This window comes from Pongo abelii, chromosome 3, assembly GCF_028885655.2.
Source record: "Pongo abelii isolate AG06213 chromosome 3, NHGRI_mPonAbe1-v2.0_pri, whole genome shotgun sequence".
NCBI lineage: Eukaryota > Metazoa > Chordata > Mammalia > Primates > Hominidae > Pongo > Pongo abelii.
In genome coordinates, this window is record NC_071988.2 from 49,157,295 (window position 1) to 49,175,410 (window position 18,116).

General features: G+C 36.0%; 1 protein-coding gene across 1 annotated transcript in view; it reads left to right on the top strand.

Moving 5' to 3' along the window:
• Nucleotides 1-3,415: 3,415 nt before the first annotated feature.
• The window catches only part of TMPRSS11A (transmembrane serine protease 11A), a 39,244-nt gene continuing 24,543 nt past the window's right edge, over nucleotides 3,416-18,116 (top strand). Inside the window, exons 1-3 of the mRNA XM_054553605.1 lie at nucleotides 3,416-3,494; nucleotides 5,306-5,424; nucleotides 18,013-18,080. Coding sequence (XP_054409580.1) covers nucleotides 3,416-3,494; nucleotides 5,306-5,424; nucleotides 18,013-18,080 — 266 coding nt within the window. The remainder of the gene's footprint in view (nucleotides 3,495-5,305; nucleotides 5,425-18,012; nucleotides 18,081-18,116) is intronic.

Genomic DNA, 18,116 nt, shown 5'->3' on the forward strand with positions numbered 1-18,116 from the left:
AATATTACACAAATGACTAATATGGCCTCTCCAGAATGAGAAGGTGATGATACTTTTTTTTGAGATGGAGTCTGACTCTGTCACCCAGGCTGGAGTGCAGTGGCGCGATCTCAGCTCACTGCAACCTCCACCTCCCGGGTTCAAGCAATTCTGGTACCTCAGTCTCCCGAGTAGCTGAAATTACAGGTGTACACCACCACACCCAGTTAATTTTTGTATTTTTAGTAGAGACGAGGTTTCACCATGTTGGTCACAAGGGTCTTGAACTCCTGACTTCAAGTGACCTGCCCACTTCAGCCTTCTGAAGTGCTGGGATTACAAGCGTGAGCCACCACGCCCAGTGGTAATACGCTTTTGTTTTTACGTATTCCTTGTTTATATTCATAAAAGTGGGCAGTAAGTTGAAAATTTATTCATATAGGATTTAGTAGCTGCAGCTTTAACCTATGGCTTCTGCAGCTTTTGTAATCTGGCAGTGTACATCTGCTATATTATCTAAATGTTTCCTCAAAAGGAGAAACACTCTAACAACTTATCACCCTAGTCTGCTGGCCACCATTTTCCCTCAGATGCTCACAGCTCCTTCCGTGGGATTTGAAGATATGACTTCCATGACACTTGATCAGTATGTCAATGGGTATTGAACCACTTTTCAGCTCTGATTCCATGATTCAGTTCCTATCGGTGTGACTATGTGTGTCTTGGTGGTGGGAGATGTGATTCTTTCATCTACTTTCTCCATTTATCTTACTCAGAGGAACTGTGCTCTAATAGGGAAATAGATTGAAAGCTTATAAATTTCCTTGAGTTTTAACTTTTCTCCTTTGGTCTTTTTTTCTTTTCAAATGACTTGAAGACATATTGATAAGATTCTATGAGAAAATGAAGAGTTGAACAAATTGAATATGTATGAGTGAATGAATAGATTAATACATAAATGATAAATTTATTAAAAAATTTGAAAGAAACCAATCGAGAAGCACCGAGAATAAATTTGTGTCCTAGAAGTTAGAATACCTGAGTTTGAGATACCTAGTAGTTCTATCATACTGGAGAAATTACTTAATCATCACAGGACTTCATTTTCCTCATTTGGAAAGTAATTCAATCACACTAAACAATCTTTAAGGTCTCTTTCACTTATGAATGTATGTTTCAAGCCATTTAAGAGGTTAAATAATGTCATGTCCCATCGGACTTCTGTTTGTTGTTCTATTGAAGCATGTTAGCTCGTGTCTATCAGAGGACCTGCTGCCTTTCCGCAGCCAGTTCTCTAGATTATTTTTAATCAGTCAGTGCACACACAGTCAATATTTACTCAATAGAATTCAGGTTTCTCAAATTCCACTAGGATTCTTAATTAATTTTATTACTTATGCTAAAACTATTATCTTCTTAACTATTTTAGGTCCAAACAGTTTTAACTTTTATCCTGGCATTTATATATAAAAAACTGTTTTATAAGGCCGGGCACAGTGGCTCATGCCTGTAATCCCAGCACTTTGGGAGGCTGAGGTGGGCGGATCACGAGGTCAGGAGATCGAGACCATCCTGGCTAACACCGTGAAACCCTGTTTCTACCAAAAATACAAAAAATTAGCCGGGCGTGGTGGTGGACGCCTGTAGTCCCAGCTACTCGGGAGGCTGAGGCAGGAGAATGGCGTGAACCCAGGAGGCGGAGCTTGCAGTGAGCAGAGATCACACCACTGCACTCCACCCTGGCAGGCTGGGTGACAGAGTGAGACTCCGTCTCAAAAAAAAAAAAAACTGTTTTATAGTCAAAAGAAAAACTTTTTATAAATCAACCAATCCTGTGAAGAAAATATGAAAAATATCCTGTTTCCAAAAAAATTTAGGCTATCAGTATATACACATAAAGAGATAAACTCCAATAAAATGGATAAATAAAATTCACTATAATAGCAAGTTTTAGAGAACAAGCAACGGAGTTAGTCAACCTGGGCCCTTAAACAGATATCCTCTCTCTCATCCTCTGTTATTTCCTGTGTAATGTTGGTATCATTCCTGCCTGACTCTCATAGATTTATATGATTCCTACTCTATACCAGGTGTCTTATTGGGTCTTAGTGGTAAAAAGATGAACAAGACTAATGCAGCCCATTGAGAAGCTATCTGTAAGTGAACATACATGCAAACTAATACTTGATTCAATGTGATAAGCACTGTTGTTGATCATAGGTGCCAGAAGAACAGCAAAGAGTTATTTTTTCCTCCAAAATTGTGGAAACAATTTTATTCCTGGTGTGATGCAATGTAAAATACACAGCACCACCTTTGAAGTATTCTTGCCAAATGAATTTAACCAAAATCCAATCAAGACTTCAGATCTAAAGAAAATCTAAAGGTTATCCAATGTATAGGAAATGAGGGATATAGAAGAACAAGTTAAATAATACTATAGGAAAGCATTCAGACAAGTCCAGAAAGTAAGATATTCTAAAGGACGATCAGCTTGATCTCTTCAACGGTCAATGTCATTAAAAACCCTAAAACTTAAAGTATAATTAAAAAAAAAACTAAAAAAGAAGCAGGACTCTTTTGGATTAAAAGAGATTAAAAAGGCATAACAACCAAGGGCACTACATTGTCCTCGATTATGTCTTGGCTTTTAGAAATCATTTGTAATTATAATGAAACCATGGATGGAACTTGAAGATGGACTGGGTATTAGATGATATGGCAGAAATATCATTAATTTTTTAGGAGTGTTAAGAGTATCATGGTTATCTTGGATATATCCTAATTGTTTATAATAATGATTTGGTAGAAAGTCATGATGTTTTATTTCACATTAAAGTATAGCAGCAGAAAGAAATAAATGAGCCAAATACAGTAAAAGTGTTAACAATTGATATATTAATGTGATATATATATGGATGTTCAATTATACTATTCTTAGTAATTTTTTATGTCTGAACATTTTCATAATACTTAAAAATAAAAAAGATAAAAATAAATGAGATAATAGATTTAAAATCACTTTGTAAACTCTAAAAGGATAGACAGATAAAAGAGATAACAAAGTGCTGGAGAAAGGAGGAATGGTCCCTTTTCAAGCATGTATGCCGCCTTGGACCATGCTGCTAAGAGAAACCATTCCTGACCATCACAAAGAGGCCGCCAAATGCCTCTAGAATAGAAACCAGGAGCAACATCAGGATTCCCAGATCCTGATTTTTTTTTTTTTTTTGACACATCTTCTCAGACCAAGATGACATTGAACAAAATTAAAGACCAACAACTTTTTGCAGGGAAAGTCAGGCTACAGCAACTTGAACTTGTCTAAGGAGAGCTGGAAAACCTGCAAGCATTACTATCTGAGAGTAACCAGTGGGCCCTTCCTTTTTTCAGGACAGTAGGATTTGGCACCCACAGCAGAAATCTGAAGCCATGGATGATTGCTGTTCTCATTGTGTTCTTCCTGACGGTGGTGGCAGTGACCATAGGTCTCCTGGTTCACTTCCTAGTATTTGGTAGGTAAAATTAAAGATTTCACTCTATTTGATTTTACTTTTCTGCAAAGCTTCATTTAAATATATGTAAATGTAATTTCATCTAAAAAATTGCACATTTACCTGCAAATTTCCACAGAGTATGTTTAATTGTTTCAGTCATTTCATCAACAAACAAGTACTAAATTCTTATCATATGTGAGTACTTTTCTGGATACTCAAGATACAGCTTTAAGCAAAGTAGACAGATTTCTAATTTCCTTAGAGCTCTCAATCCAGAATTCTTTTGAGAATCTACACAAAAAGATCAAAAATTGTAATTGTCTGAAACTTACTAGTAATTATAATAAACAACTCATCACTTATTATATATTAAAATGAAAAGCTATGATAAATTAGTTATTAAAATTGGCTCTTTTACTCATGAACCATCATTTTCTGTCCAACATTTCTAAGGCAAAAGAAAAGCACTTGTCTAATAAAATAAGGAATTTCAAAATGATTGAAAACCTGTAAGTATGACACAATATTATCATTTATTTTTAGAGAAAAAAATTTTACTCTTTCCAAAACAATATGCAGGGATTATATTTTTATCAATTAATGTATTTGTAATTACACAAATGATGCACTTCAAGATTCTCTTTTTATATTGAGTCTCTTTCTGGGGAGAATACAAGCCATTAACATTTTTTCGCAAATCTCTGCAATGTCACTCTCACATGGATGTATGTGCTAAAACAAATAACTCAGGCTGCTCACTTTAATGGTCTTATCTGCTGTCACCTTCATAGACTCAATGGGGGAGCAAAGACTCTATTTGGAGCCTTAAAGGGCTTAAGATCATAGTCCTAGGCCTTATATGACAACCCCAGCTGTAGTTTATACCACTGGCAAAAGATTCTCAGGTCAGTTTATTTGGTTGCATGAAAGCCCGTTTACAATAAGAGTAAGGTTTGTTAACAGTATGGATTATATGGATAAGTAATCAGGACGTCCAAAAAAGTATTACAAGGTCCAGAGATTTCCCACTTAAGACATATGCCTTCCTGATATCCCTGTTTCTTTCCTTGGTTTGTAGTCTCGAAACCCACTGCCTCTTCCCTGAGCCAGGCTTCTCAAGGATTGAGGTTGTTTTGTATTTTTCCCATTCTCTATCTTTAACTCTGCATCTTTCTTACCCTCTCTGGGCCTTACTCCTCAGATTACCAAATTCCTTAGGAGTCTCAACTGCTTTCCTTTCTTACATTTCCTAATAGATTTATCCCTGTTTCACACTCGTCTCGTCTTCAATCTCAGACAGCTCTTCTCTATGCTTTGTTTTCAGGTTTTTCTTAGTGTGCCTGGCTCTCTTGTTACAAATCAAAATTCACAAGGACGTTCACTTATCTCTACTTCCACTAGAGTGTATGGTGGTACACATTTCAACTCAGCAAGGAGCAAGGTAGCAATGAAATGTTCAAGTTCTACAGCTAGACTGGATTTAAAACTTGGACAGGGCACCTACTAGTTACAGAACAATTTACTTAATGCCTCTGTGCCTTACTTTCCTTATCTGTAAAATGAAGGTGATACCAATCTTAGAGAGCTGGTATGGGGATTAAATAGGCTAATACATGAAAAGTGCACAGGACAGTGCCTGGCATATTGTAGAAACTCAATAAATGGGAGCTATTATAATTAATATAAAACATTAACTGTTATTTTTTAAATAAAACTCAGTTATGAAGAGGCTCAGGGACGTATTCAAGACTTTATATTGGCCCCATTGTAATGGGTTCTGAAATCTTTGTCCAAACCATTTAGTTTCCTATTTTTCATTTCCATTGCAGACCAAAAAATGGAGTACTATCACGGCTCCTTTAAAATTTTAGATCCACAAATCAATAACAATTTTGGACAAAGCAACACATATCGACTTAAGGACTTACGAGAGACGACCGAAAATTTGGTGAGTCAGATAAACTTCTTTTTATCATAGAATAATGCAAGTGGAAGGGATTTTTTGGATCATTTCTCCATTTCTAAACACATGATTTTCAGACCACCAACATTAGAATCATCTTGCAGATTGCTAGGCCCCATCCCAGACCTGCTTAATCAGAGTATGATGAGATGGGTTAGGTGGGGAGAGGAGAGTAAGGGAATCTGCATGTCTAACAAATGGGTAATTCTAATAAGCCTCTCTTTCTAACTCAGCTACCTTATTTAAAGGTAAGAGAATTGAGGCCAGGATATCCTAGCCCATTTCTTCCCCAATTCCACCACGTTTCCCCAGTAGAAAAGCCTAATCATACAAAAACTAGCTTTTATAAGTTCACACACTTGTTTGTAAGACTACGTTTTAAGATTTTGAGTATTTTCAGAATTTACATTCATCTTGTAAATATGTTGATAAATACAAAAAACCCAGACTTATTTTGTAGTAATCAAGTCAAATGCTAATAATTTTGTTAAAGCTAAAGTGCAAGACTGCTCCCCCCCAAAAAAAGCACACTCAGTTGTATAATCATTCCACTCAGAATACCCACGAACTCTCACTCAAAAACTAGGTTCAGATTAATTTTTCCAACAAGGAAGCACAGAAGCAGAGAGTTATTTTCAAAAGAAAGAAATGACAAATGTATTGGTTTGTTTTAATCAAAGAACCATTTTTAAGACACTTTCTTTCTCAAATCATCTATCATTTTTTCCTGTCATCATTTGCTCTTTGTCCATAGTATACCTAATGGCATCATATTTACAATAATGTCATAGAGTTTATAATCTCTATTTTCAGTTAACATTAAATCATGCACAATTTTTTAATTTTGTGGCTTCATCTTTCCCAACCAATAATTAATGTCTACAGATTGATATAGATTCTTCATTCTTTCACATGCAGAGCATCCTATAAAAGAGCATTTGCAATCAATTCTTGAGTTGTGCTAGGATGAACGTGGAGCCTGCACCAATACACCCAAATACCTTCTCTACTCCTCCAGTCCTAAGTGACTCCACATAACCTCCTCAATGTAAAAAAAGAAAACTCTTAACTTGCCTTAGTTAAAAAGGTAAACACATCTTTGAATGATGGAAAATGTTACAATTTACTGGGAAATTTTGAAATTTGTTTCATTTATGTTTTATGGCCAACATTACTGCTACTGTTGTTGTAAATTAACTAAGCAATTCTGTCTTTACTGAAGTAAATGGACAAGAATGCAATAGGTCTTAAAAGAAGTGAGAGAAATGCAGAGGTGCATGTTGAACAGAAACTCTATTTAAAAGTGGAGTTTTAAGTTTCAGCTAAGCATGTGTTCCTTCAAAGGCTAAGGCTAAGTTAAGTAAGGACACATCATCATGGGTACCTGCAAGGCCCTTCTCTGGTTGTCATTATTTATTTATCCTCCTTTGTCACCATAGCATAAGCCCTTACCCTCCCCCTTGCAGGCAACCATTCTATGTTTCATGTGGTATTCTTTTGTTTGTATTCATTCTTACAAAAATATGTTTTGTTGTTTTGCGTGCACATGCTTTTAACTTATATTTTGTGTTATAAATCACTTTTGTTTCATCTCTTTTTACTGAGAACTTTTTAAAAGATCTATGTTACTAAATATACCTGTAGTTTATTGCTGTTAGCTGCTTATTCATAGTGTGTATTTACCATATTTACCTGCCTGTCATGCCAAGAAATGCCACACTAAACAGACTCCTACTTACCCGCTTATAGACCTATGCAAGTACTTCTGGAAGCAGAATTACTAGGTCACTGAATGTACATATACTTAACTTGACCAATTGGTGCAGGTTTGCTCTTCAAAATGGCTGACTCAGTGTGCATGCTTATCTACAATGCATGAGGATTTCTATGCCCCCACATCTAACCAACACTTAGTGTCTTAGTATGTTAAGGCTACTACAACAAAAAATACCATAGGCTGGGTATCTTAAACAACAAACACTTATTTCTCATAGTTCTGGAGGCTGAAGATTCCAAGATGAAGATGATCAAGCCTCTAGCAGATGTCTGGTGAGAGCCTGCTTCCTGGTTCATAGAATACCATCTTGCTGTGTCCCTCATGGCAGAAGCCATAAGAGAACTTTCTTTTGTAAGGACACTAATGACTTTCATGAGAACTCCACCCTCATGACCTAACTATCCTCCAAAGGCCCCATCTCCTCTATCATCACTTTGGGAGTTAAGATCTCAAAATATAAATTTCAGGGGAACACAAACATTCAGTCCACAGCACTTGGTATTATTTGGCTTTCTAAATTTGCCACCCTAATATGTATAAGGTAGTATTTTATTTGTGATTTAATTTGCATGTTTCTAATTACTAATGAGTTTGTGCATTGTTACGTATAATTATTAACTTTTTGTACTTTCATTTCTATAAATTGCCTGTACATATTCTTTGCCTATTTTTCTGTTAAAATTGCTTTTTTGCCTTATTTGTATTGCTTTTCGGAAGTTCTTTATATTTTCTGGATATTGATAGTGCGTTGGTTGTAGACACTGCACTTATCCATTCTGTCTTCTACTAATATTGACCATGTTGTTCTTTGTGAAACAGAAATCTGTAACTGAAGTAATCATTTTTTCACTGTTTTGCCTTATGATTGTATTTTGAAGCTTTTCTTTAAGAAGTCCTTCTCTTCTAAGACATAAAAATATTTTACTACGTTATTTATTAACCTTACAGTTTTATCTTTTACATTAGGTCTCTAATACATGTGGAATCCACCTTTGGATGTGTTAGGTAGATTCAGTTTTTTAATTCATATAGTGAGCCAGTTTTTGAATAAAACTAGTTAAAATATCTTGGCTTTTCCTAATATATGGTATTATTATTGAGTTCATTGCATGCATTTCTTGGCACCTGGGTCTTGCAGAAGAGGAAACATGATCTGTCTCCTCAAATTGCTTCCAATCTTTTTGGAGAGATGTGAGTAACACACATGGAATTGAATATCATGACATGATATAATTAAGGGCTAAATTATATGTTGAGGACAGTAAGTACAGAAAAACTTCAAAACCGAACAAGGGTTCCCATGGTCAGAAAAGGCTTTATATTATTTTACCTCTGTTTAAATAAGACAGGTGTTTTTCTCCTCCCATCCCGCACCAGGTTAGCTTTAGAAGAATTACAGGAAGAGTTTATGCCTCATCCTGAGCCACACCTGTTTGTTGCTAAATCCCAATGAATACAACCAGCTTCTTCTCTCACTCCTATATGGGTGCTAATTAGACCACCAAGGAAGACAGGTTGCAGGTCCTGTTCTTCCTCACATTGGGCTTCACTGATTTGAATGCAAATTGAGATGCAAAAGTAAAATGAGTTCATTCATATTCAGATACTGCTATAATCCACTCCTGTTCCCTGAGATAGTGGAGCAGACATATATCATCTCTCATATCATCCTTCAGAGAAGGGTCCATTAATCAGACATTACTGATGTCTGATTACTGCCGGGTGGCCATCCTGCAGGTGGAGAAGCATGGCATCCAGCAGAAGCTGACAGCATGCACTTTGAGGGAGGGAAGGATAAGCCAGGAATTTATGCTGAATAAGCTGGCTTAGTATACATGTTCAATAAGTTCTAGGGGAAGTCACAAATACTTATGAAAGGAGAAACATAACCATGTGCAATTGAGCTTTATGTCTCTTCATGTGTTGCACGTTCAAAAAATGGTGGCATTAGCATGATCCAAGGGTGGAGTTTTCAGCCATTTGATTTTCAAAGGTGAAGCGGAGGACACAAAACCCTTACTATGCATCCTCTGTGAGTCAGCCAAAACCAGTCTGGACTGCTAGCTATATTAACAAAGAAAAAAAGAGAGAGAGGATACAAATAAGCACAATCAGAAATGATAGAGGTAACATTACAACCAATCCCACAGAAATACAAAAGATCATCTGAGACTCTTATGAACACTTCTATGTAGATAAACTAGAAAATCTAGAGGAAATGGGTAAATTCCTGGAAAAACACAATCTTCCAAGATTGAATCAGAAAGAAATTGAAACCCTGAACAGACCAATATTGAGTTCATACTTAAATCAGTAATTTAAAAAACATACCAACCAAAAGGAAAAAAAAGGCCCAAACTAGATGGATTTACAGCCAAATTCACCAGACGTACAGGAAATAGCTAGGACCAATTCTAATGCAACTATTCCAAAGAATTGAGGAGAGACTTCTTCCTAAATCATTCTATGAAGTCAGCATTACCCTAATGCCAAAACCTGACAAAGACACACTGAAAAAAGAAAATTACATGCCAATATCCCTGATGAACATAGATATAAAAATCCTCAACCAAATACCAGCAAACCAAATCCAGCAGCACATCAAAAAGTTAATTTTTCCAAAATCAAGTAGGCTTTATTTCTGTGATGCAAGACTGGTTCGACATATGTAAATCAATAAATGTGATTTACCACATAAACCGAATTAAAAACAAAAACCATACAATTAGCCAGGCACGGTGGCTCACACTTGTAATCCCAGCATTTTGGGAGACTGTGGTGGGCGAATTACCTGAGGTCAGAAGTTCGAGACCAACCTGGCCAACATGATGAAACCCCATCTGTATTAAAAATACAAAAATTAGCTGGGCATGGTGGCAGATGCCTGTAATCCCAGCTACTCGGAAGGCTGAGGCAGGAGAATCACTTGAATCCAGGAGGCAGAGGTTGCAGTGAGCCGAGATTGTGCCATTGCACTCCAGCCTGGGTGACAAAGCAAAAATCCATCTCAAAAAAATTAAAAAATTAAAAAAATTAAAATCATACAATCATCTCAATAGATGTAGAAAAAGCTTTTGATAACATTAAACATCCCTTCATAATAAAAAAGCTTGGACTAGGCATAGAAGAAACATACTTCAAAATAATAAGAGCCATCTGTGACAAACCCACAGACATCATCACACTGAATGGGCAAAAGCTGGAGGCACTATCCTTAAGAACAGGAAAAAGACAAGAATGTTCACTCTCACTACTCCTATTCAACATAGTACTAGAAGTTCTAGAAAGAGCAATCAGGCAAGAGAAAGAAGGAAAAGGCATTCAAATAGGAAAAGAGGAAGTCAAATTATCTCTCTTTACTGACAATATGATTATATGCCTAGAAAACCCTAAAGACTTTACAAAAAGTTTCCAAAACTGATAAACAACTTCAGTAAAGTTTCAGGATACAAAATCAATGTACAAAATTCAGTAGCATTTCTAAACAATAATGTCCAAGCTGAGAACCAAATCAAGAACACAATTCCATTTTCAATAGCAACACACACATAAATGAAATACCTAGGAATACATTTAACCAAGGAGGTAAAAGATCTCTATAAGGAGAATTAAAAAACACTGTTGAAAGAAATCAGAGGTGACACAAATGAATGCAAAAACATTCCACGCTCATGGATTGGAAGAATCAATATTGTTAAAATGTCCCTACTGCCCAGAACAATCTACAGATTCAATGCTATTCCTATCAAACTACCAACATAATTTTCCACACAAAATTAGAAAAATCTTTTGTAAACTTCATACAGTACCAAAAAAAAAAAAAGCCTCAATAGCCAAAGCACTCCTAATAAAAAAGAACAGAGCCAGAGGCCTCACATTATCTGACTTCAAACTATACTTTAAGGCTACAGTAGTCAAAACAGAATGGCATTGGTACAAAAACAGACATATAAACCAATAGAACAGAATAGAGAACCCAGAAATAAAGCCACACGTCTACAGCCATCTGATATTCAATAAAATTAACAAAAATAAGCAATGGAGAGAGAAATTTCTATTCAATAAATGGTTCTAGAATAGCTAGCTAGTCAGAAGCAGAAGAATGAAACTGGACCCCTATCACTAAATACAAAAACTAACTCAAGATGTAGTAAAGAATTAAATGTAAGACCACAAACAATTAATACAAGAACCCTAGAAGAAAACCTAGGAAATACTGTTGTAGACATCAGTCTTGGCACAGAATTTATGACTAAGTCCTCAAAAGCAACTGCAACAAAAACAAAAATTGACAAGTTGGACCTAATTAAACTAAAGAACTTCTGCACAATAAAAGAAACTATCAACAGAGTAAACAAACAACCTACAGATTGGGAGAAAATATTTGCAAACTATGCATCTGAAAAGGTCTAATGTCCAGAATCTGTGAAGAACTTAAACAACTCAACAAGCAGAAGAAACCAAATAACGCCATTAAAAAGTAGGCAAACAACATAAAAAGATGCTTCTCAAAAGAAGACATACAAAGCGGTCAAGAAACATGTGAACAAATGCTCCACATCACTAATTATCCAAGTAATGCAAATCTAAACTACAGTGAGATACTATCTCATACCAGTTAGAATGGCTATTATTAAAGAGTAAAAAATTAACAGATGCTGATGAGACTGCGGAGGAAAGAGAATGCTTAAATACTGTTGGAAATGTAAATTGGTTCAGCCACGGTGGAAAGCAGTTTGGAGACTTCTTAAAGTACTTAAAATGGAACTACTCTTCAACCTAGCAATCCTCTTACTGGGTGTATACCCAAAGGAGTATAAACTTTTTTCCCAAAAAGACAGCTGCACTCTCACATTAATTACCACAGTATTCACAATAGCAAAGATGTAGAATCAACCTAGATATCCATCAATGGTGGATTGGACAAAGAAATGGTGAGATACATATGTATGTGTATATATAAGATACATACATATGTATCTATGTATGTATATATATGTATGTGTATATATAAGATACATATGTATGTGTATATATAAGATACATATGTATGTGTGTATATATATATATGTATACACATACCATGGAATATTATGTAGCCATAAAAAAAGGATGAAATCATGTCCTTTGCAGCAACACGGATGTAACACCACAAGGAAGGCACTATTATCTCCTCTTCACAGGTAAGAGAACCAAGTTTCTGAAATTAAGGTCCATAGCTGGAAAATGATGGAGGGGAGATTTGAAGTCATCTAGGCAACTCCACACAAGTGCTCTTTCCACTAAATTGTTCTACTGTCAGGAAGGGACTCGGCTAAGATAGAAGATAAAATTATTAAAATCTAAATCAATTCTTCTCTCATTTCATTTTTTAAATCCATGAAGATTATAAATCCTCTATGCTGTGCTAGCTCACTTTTTCTTGACAGATACATTAGGTATACTTATTATAGAAAAATATTCTCTTTCTCATTTCCCTGTATTGGTTTTTGTTGAAGAAGGCAAAGGTAGAAGGAACTGTAATAGAGAGAGATGAAGGAAGCTGATGGATATATTGACATATGTGTGTATATCTAGTGTGAATAATCTATAGCTGGAAGAAAGGTGTGGATGGGTATGTTTTTGAGGGAAGTTTTTTTGAGAAAAGAAGTAATATGAACTATTTCTAAATTTCCTGATAAAGTTGTAAATACAGCATAGTCTTCGCAGGAGAATCTATTTAGTTTATCATTCATCATTCAGCAAATACAGCATGATGTTAGGCACTATAAAAGGCTAAGAAAAATGATTCTCTCTCTTTCATAAACTAATCCAATTTAGAGATTTAGAAGACAATAAATCTGGAGAGGACATGAACCTTCTAAATAATGACCTTCCCTTGCTTTGGGTATCCTGGTTTTAAATATTTTTAGTACAGCTTTAAATAGATCCAAATGAGATATTTTCCTCTTTTAAAAAAGCAATTCAAAGATCTAGGTTTTTGTGGTACACTGAAAATTAATATTTTATTCTTTAAAATCCTTAATTGCAAATCTTTAAATTCTATAAATATTTTGCCTTGTGATCTCAGAAATATAAACCAATTTGGGATATGGATATCTAATATATTGCTACTTGTTACATGTGATTAGTGACAGATGTCTGTCCATTTCTTTCTGACATTCCACAAAGAAACACTGAAGAAGGTCCAGTGCAATCAAAGAAATGACTGATGGCATCACAAAATATCACATTCCATTTGATGATCTGATTACCTCTTTGTTTAGGGTGATCAGAAAGTCACAGTTTCATGGCACCCTCCACACCCACACACCTTGTATGACACTGGATCCAACTGCTTTCTCCAATAGACATAGCACTTAAAGATGTGGCAGTTAGACCTGACCCCAAGAAGGCCAAAAAGTCTTCTGTGAGCATCACTCAGTGCTCAGGTTGACTAAGCTCTATCCAGGCTTGAGAGAATGGTTCATAGCTGACTTCTTGGATCAAAAACAAAAACAAAACAAAAAAAAACACCTAGAGTTTTATACAGATATGATACGAACTTTAAAGGATTGCAGTAAAAACTACCAAGATTATGATTCTTATTTTTGGAGAGTAAAGAAAATAGGCTGCCTTTGGAGAGGGGTGCAACAGTTTCTGATCCGCTTACAAACTGCTTGCTGCCCATCAGTGGGTAGGAGGTCTTAGTGAGAACCTACCTGCATGCTCATCCTGAGGTAGGCACTGTGAAGGCATTAACAGGCTCTGAAGCTACACAGCCCTGGTTTCAGTGAGCTCTGTGGTGTCAACTTGGGCAAGTCTATGAAATGTGAATAATCATAGTACTCACCTTAGAGGGCTGATTTGAAAGCAAATGAGCTCAAACACAATGACATCTGTGCTTGGTGCATATATGGCAGACAATAGTGATTCCTGCTATTATAATTATTGCAGTCTTACCAAGGAGGAGGTTTCCACAAATAATCAATTACCTAAAATGTCCACAAACAGGAAAAAAAAATCCCTTCCAATAATTCATGTGTAATTTTCTTTTTTCTCTAGGAGCATTGATCACAACCTGATGTAAAGCAAGCACTTTAAAAAGTCTTGTAAAATTTTCCTGGTAAATGCAAAACTTTCTGATAAATAAATTCTCATCTTTTTATTCATTTGTTTATTCAACAAAAATATACTACATACCAACAGCACGCAAAGCACTATACTAGATTTTATAGAGTATGAAAAGATAAATTGCCATCTCTATGCCTAAAGGGTTTGCCATTTAATATAACAGACTATATATTTGCATAAATATATAGTGAATATATTGCATAAATATATAATGAATGTTTACATTAAAGAATAAAAGGTGTAAGAGGGATAAGAAAAAGTGACAGAAGGAAGACAGATCAGTTTGAGATTAACGAATATCCCCGAAGACGGTATTATCTGAGATTGGCCTTGAAGGATAGTTGTGATTCAGGGACACAGAACTTGCAGAATGAGAAGGTTGCTACAGACCAAAGGAACAGCCTGAGAGGCGTGAGTATGCAGGAAAATGAGGGCCATGCCTGAAAGTACTGGTGGTGTTGAAGATGGAGCCAGGCAAGCTGGTCACAGAGGGAGAGGACCTTGAATGTCTAACATTGTGGACAGAGGCTCAAAGGCTCAAATTCCCTATTTTTACCTTGAGTTCAATCCTTGTGGCAATGAAACCTCAGTGAAGCTTCATTTAAGGCTAGAAGTGTCTTTTAAAAAGCCCTCTTATATAATATCCTTTGCATGTTACTCTTGTTATAATTAGGAGAAAGCAATAGGATCTAAAGTTTTTTTTCACAGCATGGTTTTGGTTTCTTTAATTCTAAGGAGCTCACCTGGTGTTATGTTGGAAAAAACAGCTTTTATATCTCATTTATATTCCATATGCCAGTCTTCAGTGACATATCTATCTGAGGTTTGCAGTGTTAGCCACAAAACACTCCCTAAGTGGATACATTGACTGCTGTAAGGGGAGCCAGTCAGGAAGCACCTGCAGAGAAAAGCAGGCAACATGTATAAACAGACTTAATTCAGGAATGAGAGCTGAATGGCTGGGGCGAGTCTGTTTGTTTGAGTTGACAGCCTCTCCCTCACTCTTTCATTAAATACCCAACTAACCTTCAATTGCCCTCCTGGAACTTAATCTCAGTGTAATTTCCAACATGTCAAAATTATCAAGCAGAAAGAGATACTACCCTGAAAGAGGGTCTTTTGTTCAATGCTAGGAGACAAACTCCAACTACAAAATTCTAGAAATGCCCTAAAGAGGGAGGTAAGATAGATTTACAAATTGCTAATGCTATTAGGTTGTATGGATAATAATAGATTTATAACAACCTGGCACACAGCTTTAAATATATAAGTTTCTCTGAAACTTCTGGGAACTTGGAAAGCCAGAACGTTGGCAGAAAGAATGCTTCTAATAATGAAAGCCATCATCTGCCATGGAAACAATTTCAGGGTCTTTAGAAAGCTAGTTTATACATAAGCTCCATTCAACAATAAAGCTTATGTTCATGTTTTTTCTGATTTTCCTCCTGCTGTAAATTCATTTTATAAGAATTCTTTTTACCAGTCCCTCTACCCCATTTCTCAAAGCATTGTCCTCAGACTACCTGTATCACCTAAAGATTCCAAGGCCTCCTCCGATCTAGTAAATGAGAGTTTTCTAGAAAGAGGGTCCTAGAATTTTATAAAGAAGAATCCTTTTTATTATTGTGATCACCAAAGTTACTTTTGCCTAGATTCTTCTTAGGTTATTTTTTCAGCTCCTATCTTCCCAGACAACCTAACCATTCAAAGATAAAATTGGTGCTTGGTTTAGATATTCATAGCAGGCACGTTGCCAGATTGATGATGTCATCCAGAGTCAAAAACTTAATCCAATGCCTTCACCAAAAAGTTACAAATGGCCAGGAATCAATTGTGGTTGAACTTATTCAGAGGGTAATTACAAAACAAATTTCTTTAAATACCCAACTGCTATTTGCTTTTCTTCCTTCTAAATTGTATCACTTCTCTCCCTGTTCCATCTTGTTTGCCTTTTTTTTTTTTTTTTTTTTTTTTGGACTCCCTCGCCTCCATACTGAGTAGTAGAGCTGGCTGTGGGTGATGAGAGAGAAATTATTATAACAAAGCCTTTCAAAAACATGTCTTCCAAAAGAATTTTGTTTCTAGCATATAAACCCCACACCACCTCAGCCCATTTAGGCTTTCTTTATTTAAGTACCAATAAAGACATATTTTGGATACTAGCAATTTACTTTCCAAATGCTATCTTTGATCTTAAGTTTAAGGCTATTACCAAATCTATATCTCTACAAGTTTTATACTTTAGGTCAATAAATTATTTGATAACTTATTACTATGTGTTCTACAAAAAGAAACCAAAGTAAAATTTACATCACATTTAACAGCGTGGTTGTGTGACTGACTGGGAAGAGGCGGACCCTACAGATAGAAGACTTGGGTTTCAGTCCCAGCTTACTAGTATCTGCATGATGCCAGGGAAATTCACATAATGCCTCTGAGTCACAGATTTCTAATAGTAATGAAAATACTTCTTATTTCGCAGAATTGTCGTAAGAGTTAAAGAAGATAACAAATAATTTGGTTCCTGATGAAGTATTTATGAATTCCTGAGCGTGCTAAGGAAGTTATAACTTGTTTCTTGATCCCTGAAACAGCTTTCCCTATATTTGTGTGTGTGTGTGTGTGTGTGTGTGTGTGTATTTCAGTTATGCGAGTTGGTTTTTCTCCTCATTCCTTGAGAATTTAGGATATTTTGTGCGCACATTTGGTTCCTCTGTCCAACATGAACTGTGGTACCTTACCCACATTGAGATGACACTATTTCTACCAAGTGAGTGCTAGGGGATACTGCAAGCCGAATGCCAGGTGTGAGAGACCACAGCATCACAATACCATGGCAGTAGATTAAACAGTGCATATGGACTAAAAGCAGTGGCTTTGCTTCTCCTACCTTGGTGACATAAACTGAGTAACAAATTTGACCTAATACTGGAATACCACCTAATTCTTTTTTCCTCCCTGATTTACCCTAGAGTCCACAGTTGACAAGAATTTTAAAATTTTGGCTCTCTCTTAAATCTCTAATGCCTCCTTCTTACACCTTACCAGCAAAGACCTGCAGAGCTAAGACCTGTAATGCCAGGATGGAGGCTAGAGGACCATCAGCAATTAACTACCAAAACTTACCCAACATTTTATATGTGTTTAACCTTCATAGCCTTATGAGTAGCAGATCAATATCTTTGTTTTACAGGTTAGAAAACTGAGGCTCAAATTGATTCAGTAACTTTGCCAAGATTGCCCAGTTTGTGAAACGTAGCATACGCTCAAATCCAGGACTGAGGCAGGGTTTTCTTTGTCACCACTCAAAGCCTCCCTGAATATCCCATCTCTGCTCTGTATCTCTCTGCTACTCCTTCTACGGTGTTTTAGCAAGATATCTTCTACTCCAGAAACTTACTCTAGCACAGTAGAATTACTTGGGTAGGTTTTTAAAAAATATGAGTGCCTAGGTCCCCTCTTGACCAATCAAAACCAAAATTCTTGGAGAGGGTCCCTGGCATCCATAAATTTTTTTAATTCAGCAAATGATTCTGTTGCACTGTGAAGGCTGAGATGCACCAATTTAAATAATGATATTAGTTCTGTGAAAAAATTTTCTATTGCTTTAACATTTAATCAAGGATATATTCTTATTATAAAATATATTATTAACACATAGTTTCTCTCTTGCTGTGTAACAGGTGGATGAGATATTTATAGATTCGGCCTGGAAGAAGAACTATATCAAGAACCGAGTAGTCAGACTGACGTATGTATGTTTGAGCAAAGGTGGAATCACAAGACT